Genomic DNA, 15829 nt, shown 5'->3' with positions numbered 1-15829 from the left:
ATTGGATGGTGTGCGGTGATTTCGAAGTGTTGGGTATGCTTCAAGGACAACAATCAGGATATACCAAGTTTCCTTGTTCCATCTGTGAATGGGAAAGTCGGGCTCGTGACAAGCATTGGGAGCAAAAACAGTGGCCCCGAAGGTTGGAAATGGTTCATGGGGACAAAAATATCAAGTGTGACCCTCTAGTGGAAAGAGACAGAATAGTCTTGCCATCTCTGCACATCAAATTAGGGATAATGAAGTAGTTTGTCAAGGCATTACCTAAGTGTGGAACTGTTTCAAATATCTATGTAAGAAGTTCACCAATCTGTCAGATACTAAGTTAAAAGAAGGTGTGTTTACTGGTCCCCGAATTCGCAAACTAATGCTGGATGAAGGTTTCCTTCATTCAGTGAATACCGTGGAAGAGAAGCCTGGACTACTTTTAAGTGTGTGGTTCAAAACTTCCTCGGAAACAATCATAGCCCAGATTATAACGACTTAGTTGAAAACATGCTGACGAAATTCAAAATGTTGGAGTGCTCAATGTATTTAAAGTTACATTTTTTACATTCGCATCTTGACTTTTTCCCTCCAAATTTAAGTGCTGTAAGTGAGGATCAGGGTAAGAGATTCCCTCAAAATATCAAAGATATGGAACGAGGATACCAGGGCACTTGGGATGTTCGTCTGATGGGCGACTACGATTGGATGCTTCACTGTGAGCACCCGGAAATGCAGCATAAGAGGAAAAGCAGGAGCCACGCCATAACCACTAAGAAAGCACGGAATGAATAAGCTTAATGCATGTTTTGTACCACATTCTGTGTAAGCATCTGTTTACTGTCTGCATATTTCAATATTTTGTTGTTTTAAACTTATATTCTACTTTAGCATGTTTTGTGTTCAATATATATATATATATATATATATATATATATATATATATATATATATATATATATATATATATATATATATATATATATATATATATATATATATATATATATATATATATATATATATATATATATATATATATATATATATATATATGTGTGTGTGTGTGTGTGTGTGTGTGTGTGTGTGTGATACTTCAATATGTGTTATCAATATTGGCAAAATATACGATTTGTGCCACAACACTGGGTGATAGGATATTTTGAGTGTCATTTTCGAATTCAGGAGGTCGAAATACATAAAGAACACCTACTTTTGAGAAAAAAAATTCACTGTTGCACTGTGTTATTAATACAAGTTATCCTCGAATAAAGAGAAAATTTATTTAGAAATTTATTAGTAGTCATACTGTTCGAAAAAGAACGGAAATAAAATGAAATTCGAAAATACGAAACAGACCCAATGAAAAATTACAATAAACACTAAAGTCCTATATTTTATGAAAATTTGTTTTTAAAGAATCTACTAAAATAGTCAGAATAAGTATATCAAATTTTTGCAAAGGAAATTAAAGTAAATTTTAAAAAAATGTAGCTTTGAATACTCTATAATATAAATATCCTCTCTTGCGCTCGAGGCGATAGTATAGTAGGAATGGCGCTATGTGCGAAATCAAATAACACAATATTCTGGACAATATATTAAATAACAATAACTACTTTGTAACCCTGGTTTTTGAAGCACACATATAAACATACACAAAGAATGACGCCATCTAAAGTAGATAAAGAAACAGCTGTTAGTTTTCTCTCTGATAATAGTCGTGTTAGAGATCATTTTAATTTTAATGTATGGGATCATTTCATTAACAAAAATGTTCCACGGTGCCACTCTCTGAGGTCACTCTTAGATTGTATCCAGTGTGCCGTAGCCTTGAGTTGAGTTGATTTTAACGTCCCGTTCAGCAGCGAGGCTATATGAGACGTGGACCCCACTGATTAACGTGGAATCCGAACCACATGAGCTCCCGACGGGAATCGAACCCGGGTCTCCCACGGCAAAAGTACGTACGCTAACCGCTTAGCCACGAAGGACCTCTGCCGTAGCCTTGAACCGTCCCTAGTCTCATCTTGTCTCGATTATCGAAAAAGTTTATTTTCGTCTCGTCTCGTTTCCTAAAGTTATGTACAGAACTTATGTCCTAATTTTTTTCTTTCATTTCATCTAAAAATTATCAGATCCCTTTCGTATCGCGACACAAAGGGTTTGATATAACAACATTTAAAATCATATTTTTTTTACTGGAGTATATTGTGTAAATGACTTGTGTTATCTTTAAAAGTTAATAAAAATGCGTTCGTACAACCATTTATGATTTTTATATTATAAATCACGTAACATTACAACAGTGTTTGAGATCTTGACACTTAAGTGAACTAGTGTTGCCCATAAGACTTAAAAAATCTCGTCTCATCAAAAAATTTAAAAAGGTATTTCTCATCTCATTTTCGAGACGAGACGAGAAATTTCTCGTCTGTTGAGCAACATTACTATTGTCCGTACGTTACTCCTCACAAGAACTCTTCTTGAACGGAAGCAAATTTTTGAATTCTGAGTTTTGTAATAGACAGTTAGAGTATTGTGCCAGAACACACAAGAAATAGACAGAAAAACATATAATCGCATATAAACATACCTTTCTTGTTGAGTATGTGTGTGTGTGTGTGTGTGACATGCTGTTGTTTCGAGAATTTGGGTGTTCACTCCGCGTGTAACTGGTTCGTAGTTCGTGGAAGCATTTCCACTGTCTCATGTCACCCTAATTTGTTAAGAAATCGTCGCTAATACTTGCTCCTCAAAACCAACAGATGCAGAAACCCGGCCTCCGAACCAAGAGATGCATAAACAGCGAAGTACTAACTAGTGCTGTTGAATTTGTGACATTTGCGGTTTTCGATTTTTGAGAAAACCGGTTTTCTGAAAACCGAAAACCGCAAATTCGTCAAAAATTTCACTTTTTTCAAAAACCGGTTTTCGGTTTTTCAAAACCGATTTCGACAGCACTAGTACTAACCACTTAGCCACGAGTCCATCAGTATAGTTTTCGCTCTGTCAGAAACATGTTTCCGTTTTTCACATTTTTCTACTGCTTGAACATTAAAAATAAACTCTAATAAACATAGGTAGTGGAATTCTTGATTTAGAAAATAGGGGTGGGGATATGCGTACATAATTAATATGCAAATAGCAAAACATGATACACGACTAGTTAGCTCCCAGGGGTACGTTAGAGAAAAGCAAGGGCATGTTTTTGGTTCGAGAGTTTCAGTGGATAATTTTGGCAGTTGAGTGGTGGTAATATAAGGAAGCGGTGAATCTGTTCCTGGTATCTTACTTCCTTGTTTCGGTTTCTTTCATCCTATAGACACGCGTTAATCAGAGAGATGACACACAAAGCATAGGAATAATCAATAGTTGTTTTAATACAGTCTAGATCACCAATACATGGCGTAAAATGGTAAATTTTAAACCATAAACAATTCTGCACTTTTCGTCTCTGATCGGTAATCGAAGTAACTATATCTTTTGCAAAAGATACATTGGCTACCCTCTTTGACTCCATATGAACGCTGCCATTGAAGACAATGCTTCTCGAGTTGCGGACACTGAGAGTGGCAGATACAAGTTGGCGAGAGAAGACAGTGGCGTCCACTCTTATAAGCAGCAAGCAACTGCAGTTTGCTCCGCATGAACATTCCAATTTACAACAGTGCTTCACAAGCAGTGGCGCAACGTCGGTGGCGCCACTCAATGGATGTGTATAAAAAGGCACTAAGTTGCATGTTGCTAAGTACTTTAATGTATAACGTATAAAGTCCTACCATCACAGCTACATCGTGATTTATATAATTAGCTTCACGAATTGAACACGCGCAGTCGAAGTATTCCCATACTTGAAGGCCATATAAAAATAATAATGGAAAATTTATGTTCTCTTGCAGAGCGGCATATTAAGTACACGTATGTAGAGTTGTAAAAGCGTATGTAAACTATGTATAAAAAAGGAAGATAATAAATTGAGAGCTAAAAATAGAAAACAAATATTTCGTGACGTCTTAACAAATCATGACTAAAGTTAAGATGTTTTATATTAAAGAAAGAATAAAATTTTACTTGGCCTCAGAATGCACAGTTATTGGAAGATTGAACTTTGGTTATCAACCTTGAAAACTCACTGGATGGGCAAACTAGCGTTAATGATAGCTACTGCGAGGAGAACTTAACAGAATTTCTCTTTGTTCTTAAGATATAACTGTCTCAATTGGTTTGATGTAATTTTCCATCCTTCCTTATCCTGGGCCAAAGTTTTAGTTACCTCGTAGCCTTTCTTACTTACATATTGTAATATTTGGTACATATATTTCAATCACGAACTTCCTCTGCATATTCTTCCTTCTGCCTGCAGCCACGGTGGCTCAGTGGTAGAGCGTTTATCCCTAGTGCGTGGGGTCTATGGTTCGATCCCAATTCGGGCGAAGTAGGCTTTGCGGTGGATAAACACCGCGTACGTGAGTTTTCTCGGGGTTCTCCCGTTTCATCCCACTTTCTTCATTCCACCATTTCCTTCATTTCTTAGGATTTAGGATTTAGGATTTAGATTTGTGGGCTTTCGGCATCTAAGGCCAATTAGCCCTTCACGATTTGAGGGATGACGTCCCTCGGCGAGCACACAATCCGGGGAAAGGGAAGGAAGAAAGGATTGGGAAAGGAAGAAAGCGGGCTGGGACCTATAAGTTAGGTACCACCCCGGCATTTGCCTGGTGTGAATGAGGAAAACCCAGGAAAACCTCATTCAGGGTGGCTGGCCTGAAAAAGCTGTTACACTTTTTCGACCGAGTGACCCCACCGGGAATCGAACCCGGGACCGCTCGCACCGAACTACGCTACGCGGGCTACCTCCTTCATTTGTAATCATCACCGTCTCCCCTTTAGCCTACGTAGTATAACCATGGGACGTAAAACTGAAAGATTTCATTTCATTTTTTTGCTTCTGCCGTTCTCTCCATAGCTAATAGTATGATTCTTTCATTAGCTTGTATTTAGCGTTCCTTCCTAGCCTATACGATACGTGGCCTCACAAACTTAACTTGGAATCGGAACCACGTGAGTTTCCACCAGGAGTGGAACCCAGATCTTTCGCGAGAAATTCTCTTACGCTAACCAAAGAGCCACAAGGGAGCTCTATTATTCCGTGTCTCGTAATGTGCATAATCATCCTATTCTTTTCGAAACCGTCTTTAGTATGCTCTTCCTTTCTTCCCTTCTATTTTGAACAATCTCCTGTTGGACACTTTATGCCAGTCGTTGCCGATCTTTTTTCATTATTGACATGTACTTTATGCACAGAACCTCACGATTTCGTGTTACACTTAATGTTTAATTAAAAGTAATATAAAGTAGAATAGTAGGTCTGTAAGATGAAAAGATTCTATATAGTATCTTAAGTAAATTTCATTTGATTTGATTTTGAACTTAGTAGCGCTTTCAGCAGCAAAGCTACTATAGATAGGGCCGGGATCTACAGCTTAATGTGGGATTAAAATCACATGAGCTTCAGCATGGAATCAAACCCGGGTCTCTCACACCAAAAGCACGTACGCTAACCACTTAGGTATCAGCAAGTGGAATTCACTATTGTTCCATATATAAGCTATCATACGTTGAACCGATTGCCCCCACCCCAAAAAAAAGTTCTCGATATCTTTTTTGTTCGTGTTTGCTCTATGAAATCGGAAGTACTAGTAAATGTTAATCACTTCTGATATTGATAGAGTACTGATGGTGGTAATGACATGTTCTCTCGAGACAATGAATCGATTGCAGAAAACTCGTGTTCGTTCTGTGACGATAAATGTTAAAACCTGAAACGGGTGATTTCTACAATTTCCAGTTTGAATACACGGTTAATGAAGGAAATGAAGCTTATTCTTGTGATGCTGAATCGAATGAAAAAAAAAAACACAGCTTCTCGTTTTAGCTCTATGCAAATCAATATTGAAACTTCAAGTAATAGTAAATGTGAACCACTTGCGGTTTCAGTAGTATTGCGGATATTCATGAAATGTTATCTTGAGATGCTGAATCCTTTGAGGATAAACAGCTTCTCTTTATCTGTTACCATCTTCGTTCTACGGCGGAAAACGTTCAAAGTAGAAGTGGTTGATCTCTACCACTTCCGAGCTGAACAGAAAGTTAACGGAAGAGACGGAGTCTAATCTTGGGATACTGAATTGATTACGAGAAACCACTTCTCGATATTTTTTTTACCGGTTTCGTCGTATGGAAATCAGTGTTGAAATCGGAAGTAATAATAAATTTGAACTATTTCCGTTTTCGGTTGAGTGTTACCGGTGGTCATGATATGTTGTCCTAGGACGCTGAATCGTTTGAAAAAAAAAAATAACGCTTCTCTCTATCTATTCGTTATACGGCAAGAAACGTTGAAACCGGAAATGGCTAACTTCAATCACTTCCGATTTGACTAGAGGTTAATGGAGAAGATAGAATTTATTCTTGAGACGTTGAATTGATTGCAAAAAACTGCTTCTTGTTATGTCACCGTTTTTGCTCTGATGTCCCTCTGCCAGGAAGACAGGCAGGTGGACAGATGGACATAGCCGTTCTATAAGACTTCAGACATTTAAACATAGCATACTTTGGGATTCTAATAATTCCTGGAATTCTCGATGAAAACAAAAATTTCCTAAATATATAGAATACAGCAACCAGATAATCACTGAAGTAATGTGTGTTGCATATAAACAGGGATGCTGAAAACATCTTTACAGATATCTTTCTCCAAATGATTTAAACCGTGATTTATGTTAACGTCTTTGGTGATGTCATGACTGCTTACATGCCAGTCTTACTTAACTTTTGCCACAATGTAATTACTTTTTTTCTGTGATTGGTCGCCCATTGCGACTAGCGTCCTAAACATCGAAATTTTCACGAAGGAGAGTGGCTGAATCATCTTTTAGCTGTTGCTTTTGATAATGTATCTTGTTCATAACAGCACAAATTTCTTCAAGTGCTTAAGCAGCATTTCCGCTTTTATCGAAATAAAATTATAACATGCAGGAGAGTTTTGCGAAAACTCCACTTATCTTCACAGTGCAGTATCGTGCACCTCACTATTAGAATTTCAATACTTTTTTCTACATTTACTAGCTTCAGTTGTCAGTTGTCAAATAACCTTAGGCTGAATCTGATGCGGCTCATATAACCTGTGATTTGGAATACAAGTGCTATTTCATGCGCAAAAGATTCGTTATTTTTTAAACTACATGTGGCTTTCACTAATGTAATGAGCCGTTCCCAAGGAAGGTTTTTACTTATAATAAACTTGAACCATTTCCGGTTTCGGTTGAGTGTTGAAATATTGTTTATAGCAAAAAACATTTCAATAATTTTGATAATTAGATGTTACGGATGTGTTCACTCATGTTTCGTAGGGAAACACATTTTATAGGAAATTAGTTCCTACCATTACATTAGATATCTAAGTAAATTACTGGGTAATGAAAAAGTTGAAAAATTTTATTTTTAAAAAAACTTATAAGACTGACCTTACTACAAGCGCCATTAAAAAGCAGAAAATAAAACTTTCATATTAAAAATATGAACTGACCTGAACAAGAAAAGCACTAAAGGCATAAAATATTAAAAGCTCTAAAACAAGCAGAAAATAATAACAGTAAAGCTCTTAAAAGTATAAACTATTTCATTATTACATTTTTAGTTGTGCCAAGTCAAACATATTATGCCTCATAAAATTAATATCAAAATTAATAGGCATAATTAGGCATAATTTTTTCGGCCTAGCAAGCCTACATTTCTTATAGATAATACTAATAAATTATTTTGTAATTTTAAATGCTTTATTATTATTTTCTGCTTTTAGTGTTTTTCTTTTTCTGCCTTTTGGTGCTTTTATCTTTTCTGCTTTTTAGTGCTTTTATTATTTTCTGCCTTTTAGTATTTTTTTGTTTTTTTGTCTTTTAGTGTTTTTTTAAAAGTGGTTTCCATTTTTTACGAAAACGTTTTTGTTTTCTTTTATTCGATGATCTCTCTCTCCTTTGTGTGATTTTTTTTTTACAAATTGATCTGGAAAATTAAATGAAACTGATTATTATCAGTGAACCTTACATATGCAAATATACCATATAGACTATTTTACTATAATGTAATAAAATGTTTGAAAATTATATATTTAGAACAAGTGCCATCGGAATTTCATGAAATGGTGGATTTCAAACATCCAAATTCATATTACTACCATTTCAAATAATAATAATAATAATAATAATAATAATAATAATAATAATAATAATAATAATAATAATAATAATAATAATAATAATAATAATAATAATAATAATAATAAAGTAATCATATGATATAATAACATGAGGAGTTTGAAGTAATAAGGGTGTAACAGAGTTTACACTCTTTTTGCATCAAACATATTTGTGGCTTTTGCCATGCTTGTTTAGCCTCCTGGTAACAGTTCAATTCAATATCGGAATAAAATGCTGCATATTACATTGTTTTATGTAAGAAAAAAGAACACTACCTAAATTTTCAACATCGTTTTTCTCCAACTGCATGTTTTAGGTTTAGGCCCTTATTGCATCAAACTCTTCAATTGTCTGTAAAATGGATAGGGCAGAAGAGGACACTTTTATCCAGCATCCTTCGTAGCAAGACTAATTGAACTGGATACATCTTGCGAAGAAATTGTCTTTTTCATGCCGCCAAGAAGGAAGATGGAAGGAAAGCGAGGAATAGGAAGAAGAAGAACACAACTGATCGATAATTTAAAAAATAGAAGAAATTATTGGAAGTTAAAAGAGGAAGCTGAAAAGCGAGAAACGTGGAGGAAACATTTTCAGCCTCATTAGTTCTAGGACCTCGTACTTAATAATAATAATAATAATAATAATAATAATAATAATAATAATAATAATAATAATAATAATAATAATAATAATAATAATAATATGTACTTCTGTTTAAGTTGTAATTCTCAATAATCTTAAAACATTTTTTTTTAGTAATGCAAAGTAACTGAACCTTAGGTAATGACGTGATATAATAATATCGCAATAATGACATCATTTGCCTACTTTCTTTCTTGTTTCCTTTTCTTCAATTTCATGTACAAAAAATTATTTCTTCTCTTGAAACGTCTACTGTAAAAAGTTCGCAGAAAGTAGATGATTCACTCATATGTCTAGATCTATTGTAAAAGTTTTCAGTAAGTAGGTGATTCATTCATGTGTCTACAGTAAAAGTTTTCAGTAAGTAGATGATTCACTCATATGTCTATCGTAAAAATTTGCAGTAAGTAGATGATTCACTCATGTCTACTTATAAAATTTCCAATAAGAAGATGATATACTCATATATCTACTGTAAAAATTTGCAGTAAGTAGATGATTCACCCATATGTCTATCGTAAAAATTTGCAGTAAGTAGATGATTCACTCGTATGTCTACTGTAAAAGTTTGGAGTAAGTAGATGACTCACTCAATATTTAAGAAAAGTGGTCAAGTCAGTTATGGTGTAGAAAGGTTCGTTAATCCCTTAACAGCCACAGGCAGGCTCTCAGAGAATGCTCGTTTGCCTTGTCATGCTTCTCAACAGCATAAAAGCATTGAGGATGTATGAATGTATTTACACGATTGCTATTATATTACTCTCTCCTTTGAAAAACGTGTATTGTCACATTTTGTTTTCAGCACTGAAGGTTACCAGAGTACTCATAATCCAGAGCGCATGTGATTTTTGTATTTATATTTGAATATCGCATTTTATTATTATTATTTTCTCATAATATCATGTAAAAACAGTGACGTAAGCAGAGTTTCAAGGGGTGCAAGCATTATTTTTATGGATGTTGTATACATACATACATACGAGTATATACATATATACATACATACATACATATATATATATATATATATATATATATATATATATATATATATATATATATATATATATATATATATATATATATATATATATATATATATATATATATAATCTAGCTAGCTCAAGGGGAGGGTCGAATTTCGAAAGCTTCCTTGCGTACCCCACTGTGTAAATAAGACGGTGCTTCAGAGTTTTCTCCAGACACCCCTTCCTCCCCAGGGCAAAGATAAATTAGAACTGCGACTAATCACGGTACTCTTGTGTAGGAGATGTTCCGTAGCAAATAGAATCTCAGTGCATCCTTTTTACATATTGATTTTGTCAAACACTTTCCCTCCTTTCGGACAAAATTATCTGGAAAGAAGCCTGGATTCAATTTTACTATAGGTTACTGTTCATTCATATTTTGGGTACGTAGTACTACAAAACGCTATGAGTTGAATTGTTTGCGATATGTTTAGGTATAGGACGTTGTTCAATCTTGTGCTCACGCGTTCTGAGAGTGTAGACGCCACAATTGAGTTGCTCAGTCGATCAGAATAGTAAGCACCTCTTGTGATGAAATTGAGTTACTAGATGGAATGAATTGGGATCGGACTACAGAAGAGTATGTAGGTAATTTAATTTACGGAAATGTACCTCTATATTGCAGAGAAGCTTGTTTGGTATGTACTACTGCATTGCATTGCATGGGAATGTTGTAATTTATTCTCCAGCTTACTTGGAAGCTTGAAATTGTTCCATACTATTGTCTTCTCCAAGCTGCTCAATTTAATTCACTCAACAGAAACTTCAACGAGAATACATATCATAGTAATTTGTAAGTACTAGTGCTGTCAGCAGTAGAATTGCGGAAATAAGTTTTAAATTATAAAAAATATTACAAAAAATGTAACAAGAATGGTCGGTTGATTTGGAGTTTAAAATCCCAATCAGCAGCGAGGCTATGTGAGACGTAGAACAACAGCTTAATGTGAGATCCAAACTACATGAGCTCCCACAGGGAATCGAACCCTAATCACCCGCGGCACTAAAGGTGTGAACGGCAACCATATAGCTACGAATGAGTTCTGAAAATTGTGACACATGAAAGGGGAGGAGCACCTTAACAAAACATTAATCAGTCCCCGTACATACTTTTTATGCTTTTCTTAAAACACTGCACATATCAAAATATATTATTATCATTTCTCTGTGTAATTTTTCACTCATCGTTTGACTTTTTTTCTTATTTCTTTTTGAGAACAAAGAAACCATCATTTACTAGTGTTGGTAATTGGAACAGGTACAAAGTGATACAGAATAAATGTACTGTGCTCAAAATGCCACAGAAGGTTGTGCGTACTCTAATTTGAATATTTAATTGTTATGGATCTATGCAAACGAGATATACAGGGTGGCCCAGAAGTAGGCATACAGTACCGTACCGATCAGCTCATTACATTTTATATCATTTCTTATTGTTATCCATCAGGAAGACTTAGTTTCTTTATTATTTGTTGTTAATGTGTTTTACTTACATCTTATGTTCGGAAGAGCCGAAGGAAATAAACCCATAAGTTAGAATGTTATACTTGATCAATGCAGGAGTATATACCTACTTTTGGGCCACCCTGTATATTGTATGTTATCCTTAGGACTCTTATGAATATGTTATTATCGGTAGAGTCTCTAATCATGTTAAGGCGTATTCATGTAGGATGGTTGCTTGGAAGTGAAATGAAATGAAATCTTTAAGTTTTACGTCCCACGATTATGCCGGCTAGGCTAAAGGAGACGGTAATAATTAGAAATTAATGAAATGGTGGATGAAGAAAGTGGGAGGAAACTGGAGAGTCCCGAGTACAACCATGCACACGGTGTTCGTCTACCACAGAGTTCACTTGGCGCGAGCTGGGATCGAGCCGAGGACCCCATGCACCAGAGGTTAACGCTCTATCAATGAGCCACCGCGGGCCCTGGATGGTTGGTTAGATCTCTTTAGATATATGAAACACTCACTCTGGAATATATACTTAAATATCGCAAAATAAAAGACTCAATAAGTATCAATGCATTTATATTTAGAAGTTGTATGGACGCTCTGATCCTAAACTCTATAGTCACGGAATGTAATTTAATAGATTTATATTGGGAATGAGGCTTTAAGGCTTCGGACACGTAGTGTTACGTACTAATGGCACATGCTTACATATTAAATATGTGTTGTTGGGTTTGATTCTGTACAAACAAATCATGTAGGATTGCAATCTAATCAAGGTGGATAACTAATCTAGGAATCTCTATTATGCTCTCATGTACTGGAGTCTCTATCTGTAATTATGTGAATAGTTTATGTGAGAATTATGTGGAATTCTCTCTCTCTCTCTTGTGGAAGTGGAAGTCTATTGAAATAAATATCTCTGCAGTAATTTGTGTATTTATGTTTGGTCTTCTACGGTCACGTAAACCTTAATTGGAACATACTCATACATAGCTCGTGATTACTCGTTGCACATGTAAGATATCATAAATTAGTGGCACACTTACAGATTACATTTTCCACTTCTGTAATTTTTAACAATTTACAAGCTTTCTCGGATTTTGGATGTTAGATTATTTAAGATTGGCTCAGTTTACGACTCCCATTTAGAGTATTTAATAACAAGGATTATATATATATATATATATATATATATATATATATATATATATATATAGTAGGCGATCGATGCATCTAATCCGTTCTACCCCACAGTCGGCATGCTGGTAGACCTTGACGAGTATAGTAAGCATGCAAAATAATATGGTGTGAAGGCTTTAGCTTCTCGAGTTATGGGCCATCAAAATTCAGATGTGGTTTGGATTTAGTTAAGTTTAAAAAATAAATAGTAAAGGTCTCGAATTAGTATTCAGAACAAAGATACGTGGAATAAACCTGCTATTAAATGTTAATCTGAGACATAAGAAAATACATTGTGAGACGGTTCAATAGCTATGTTGTAAATGATGTAGTGTCTACTTATAATACGAGGGCGTTTAAAAAAAATCGTTAAGCTACTAGAGGAGTAAAGTAACCACGTGAGATGGTGAAACGCGGTTTAGCAAATTTGTTCACTGGAAGTCGCATATTCACTACCATACCAAAAGAAAGACTCTAGTGTTCAAACACTGTAGAGTAATGAGTGTGGAACTGTATCAAAACGCATGCAATCAAAGGGCCCGCCAAGTGTGAACTACTAAAAGTTTTATCTTTCTTATTATTTAGCAGTTAGGAAGTACTAATTAGTGAAATTGCTTATCTTGACCATACGTTCTCCAGAGCAGCTCTGGTATTAGAGGTCTCTGGTTTTATAGCAGACCATCTGAATTTGTGATGTTCACATTGTGTGTATTTGCTTTAGCCTTGCCCACAAGGCAAGACGAAACATAATAATAATAATAATAATAATAATAATAATAATAATAATAATAATAATAATAATAATAATAATAATAATAATAATAATAATAATAATAATAATATTTTCTCGTCTCGATTCTTGAAGTATTCAATCTCGCTTCGGAGCCAAGAATTCTTTCTCGTTTCGTTTTATAAATTCATGTACCGTAAAAAATGTATATCATACTTTTCATTTCCTAATTTCATCATGTAGTTATCAGTCATTCCGCATCATAAAAGTTGGGAAAACTACAACGGGTGTTATACAACCATTTAAATCATATTTATACAAACATTTAAATCATATTTATTTATATTATTGATAGGGGTGTTCTCATGGGAGAAGGGCAAATGGGACCCTGGCACTCCAAATGACTTCATGTCCCTAACAAATGGAGTTCGTCTGTTAAACGTTTATTTAAACATGCTTACTGTATTAAATGAAGAATGTTTATAATCTAACAAGTAGATGTAAAAGTGCCCGTTCTTAGCACGGGGAGAATTAGGTTTAGAATACAAAGTCGGAAATTTGAAAATTGTAAAATTGTTAAAATTGCCCCCTTTTTATTCTAGAAGCGAAATTTTCAAAAACGCTGAAACACATTACACTCATTTATTGCATTATGAGTTTGTATATTGAATTTTACACGAGCAAAATGTTCATTCGAACAACATTTTGAAACAAAAGGCTATAGACCCCCTATGTTTAGCGTGTAAGTCTTCTGAGCGAGAGACCTGGGTTCGATTCCCGGTGAGAGCTCAAGCGGTTTGGATTCTACATTAAGATGTAGGTCCACGTATCATATAAGCTCGCTTTTGCAAAGGGATGTTTTCCTCCAATCCAACTTGAAACAAAAGGTGAAGAAATTGTGATCCGACTGATGGCAAACCTTATTATTCAAGTTTGATTGATATGTATCCATTTTCTTCTGCATTTAGGGTATACAGGATGAAACCTACAGTTTTATATTGACATTTAAGTCAGCGATGGCTTAGTGGTAGAGCGTTTATCTCTAGTGTGTGGATTTACTGGTTCGATTCCATCTAGAGCCAAGTGGACTTTGTGGTGAACAAACACCATGCGCGTGGATTTTCTCGAGGTTCTCCCGTTTCCTCTCAACTTATTCATTCCACCATTCCATCCATTTCTCATCATCACCGTCTCCTTTAGCCTAGCCGGCATAACCGTGGGACGTAAAACTGAAAGATTTCAAAGATTTCATTTCATTTCATTTTAACATTTGAGTCAATATATTCTCTCCCACCGGGAAAGGAACTCGCGACCTTATGCACCAGAGATGCCCTACCATTAGACCATGGGAAAGGACTTTAATTCCATTTTTTCGAGACTTTCTCGAAAGAATGGCCGATAGATTTTGAGTCCATTGGCAATAGAAGAGAACTCACGCTGCAAGCAGGGTTAACATAATAGTCTTTTGATCACCAATCAACAATTGGAAGATCGGTAATAACAAATCGTATAACATTGGGAAATATTTACCTTTTCTCCATCCAGAGCTCACTGTATATGAGACATTTTGGAATTCCAAATCAATGGCTGGTCTTTTGGGAAGGATTGTCAAAGTCTCCAGTTCGATTTTGCGACTTTCATGCGAGGCACTGGACACTGTAATTTCATCTCCGTCCGATATCGAAGACGAAGGGGACGGTTGGTACTGCACAACCATAGACATTTTCCACTCAAGTTCGCTTTCACTTTGTGTTATAATAAATCGTCAGTAGTTGAGCGTTATATGTGCATCACTGATCACAAGCAACAGAAGAACTGCCGGCTTCTTATCACATATACACAAAAACGCTCCCTTATTCCCCTCCGCTCTCTCGCTGGTAAACACATACACTGCGGTGCGGACTGACTCAACGCAGCGAAACGTCATCTGGGCAGCAATAACCTTGAAAGGAAAATGCGAAGAAAACAAAGAGAGATGGACGTTTAATTAAATACTCCATGAAGTTGGCAATTTACTGTGCGTGACATAGGTCATGTATTTCCTCCGGAAATACGGCAGGTAACACGTGAATGAAACCATCTTTGCTTCATTTAATGATACTTCTTCAAATACTAAAATTTCAGCTGGAAGCTTGGCAGAGATTTTCTTGGGTTGACTGAAAAATTTGATGGTTGTCAATTCGATCCCAAAACCATTTTTGTAAGCCTGCAATACGTCCTGTAAAAAACAGAACAGTCCCGATTTTGGACCTGAATGTTCCGCGTCCCCGTAAATTTAGTTGGGACAGGCAAATGTCCCGTATTTTAATCCCGTCCCATTTCTGCTCTCAATACGGTTTTCCAGTGATGAAGAGTAAGAATTGTGGTTATGGTTTGTGCACAGTTAACTGAATATTTTTTGAGACAAGTATTCGAGAAATTAAAAAAAAATCATGCATGTATTATTGAAGCTTTAGTATGTTATGAATTCCCACAATAAAGGTGAAAAATAGGAAAGATCATAATTTCTCGAGCCTAAAACTTAAATCTTTAATGAGGGACATGTATG

At 35.4% G+C, this 15829-nt stretch overlaps 1 protein-coding gene across 1 annotated transcript in view; it reads right to left on the bottom strand.

Moving 5' to 3' along the window:
* LOC145690411 (ATP-binding cassette subfamily G member 4-like) overlaps nucleotides 1-15161 on the bottom strand; it is a 139647-nt gene extending 124486 nt beyond the window's left edge. The window contains exon 1 of the mRNA XM_081765257.1: nucleotides 14812-15161. Within this exon, the coding sequence (XP_081621383.1) occupies nucleotides 14812-15004 (193 nt within the window). The 5' untranslated portion in view covers nucleotides 15005-15161. The remainder of the gene's footprint in view (nucleotides 1-14811) is intronic.
* Between the last annotated feature and the right edge of the window lie 668 nt (nucleotides 15162-15829).

This window comes from Thermobia domestica, chromosome 7 (assembly GCF_964235325.1).
Source record: "Thermobia domestica chromosome 7, izTheDome1.hap1.1, whole genome shotgun sequence".
NCBI classification, from domain to species: domain Eukaryota; kingdom Metazoa; phylum Arthropoda; class Insecta; order Zygentoma; family Lepismatidae; genus Thermobia; species Thermobia domestica.
This window is presented reverse-complemented; position numbering and strand designations above follow the sequence as displayed.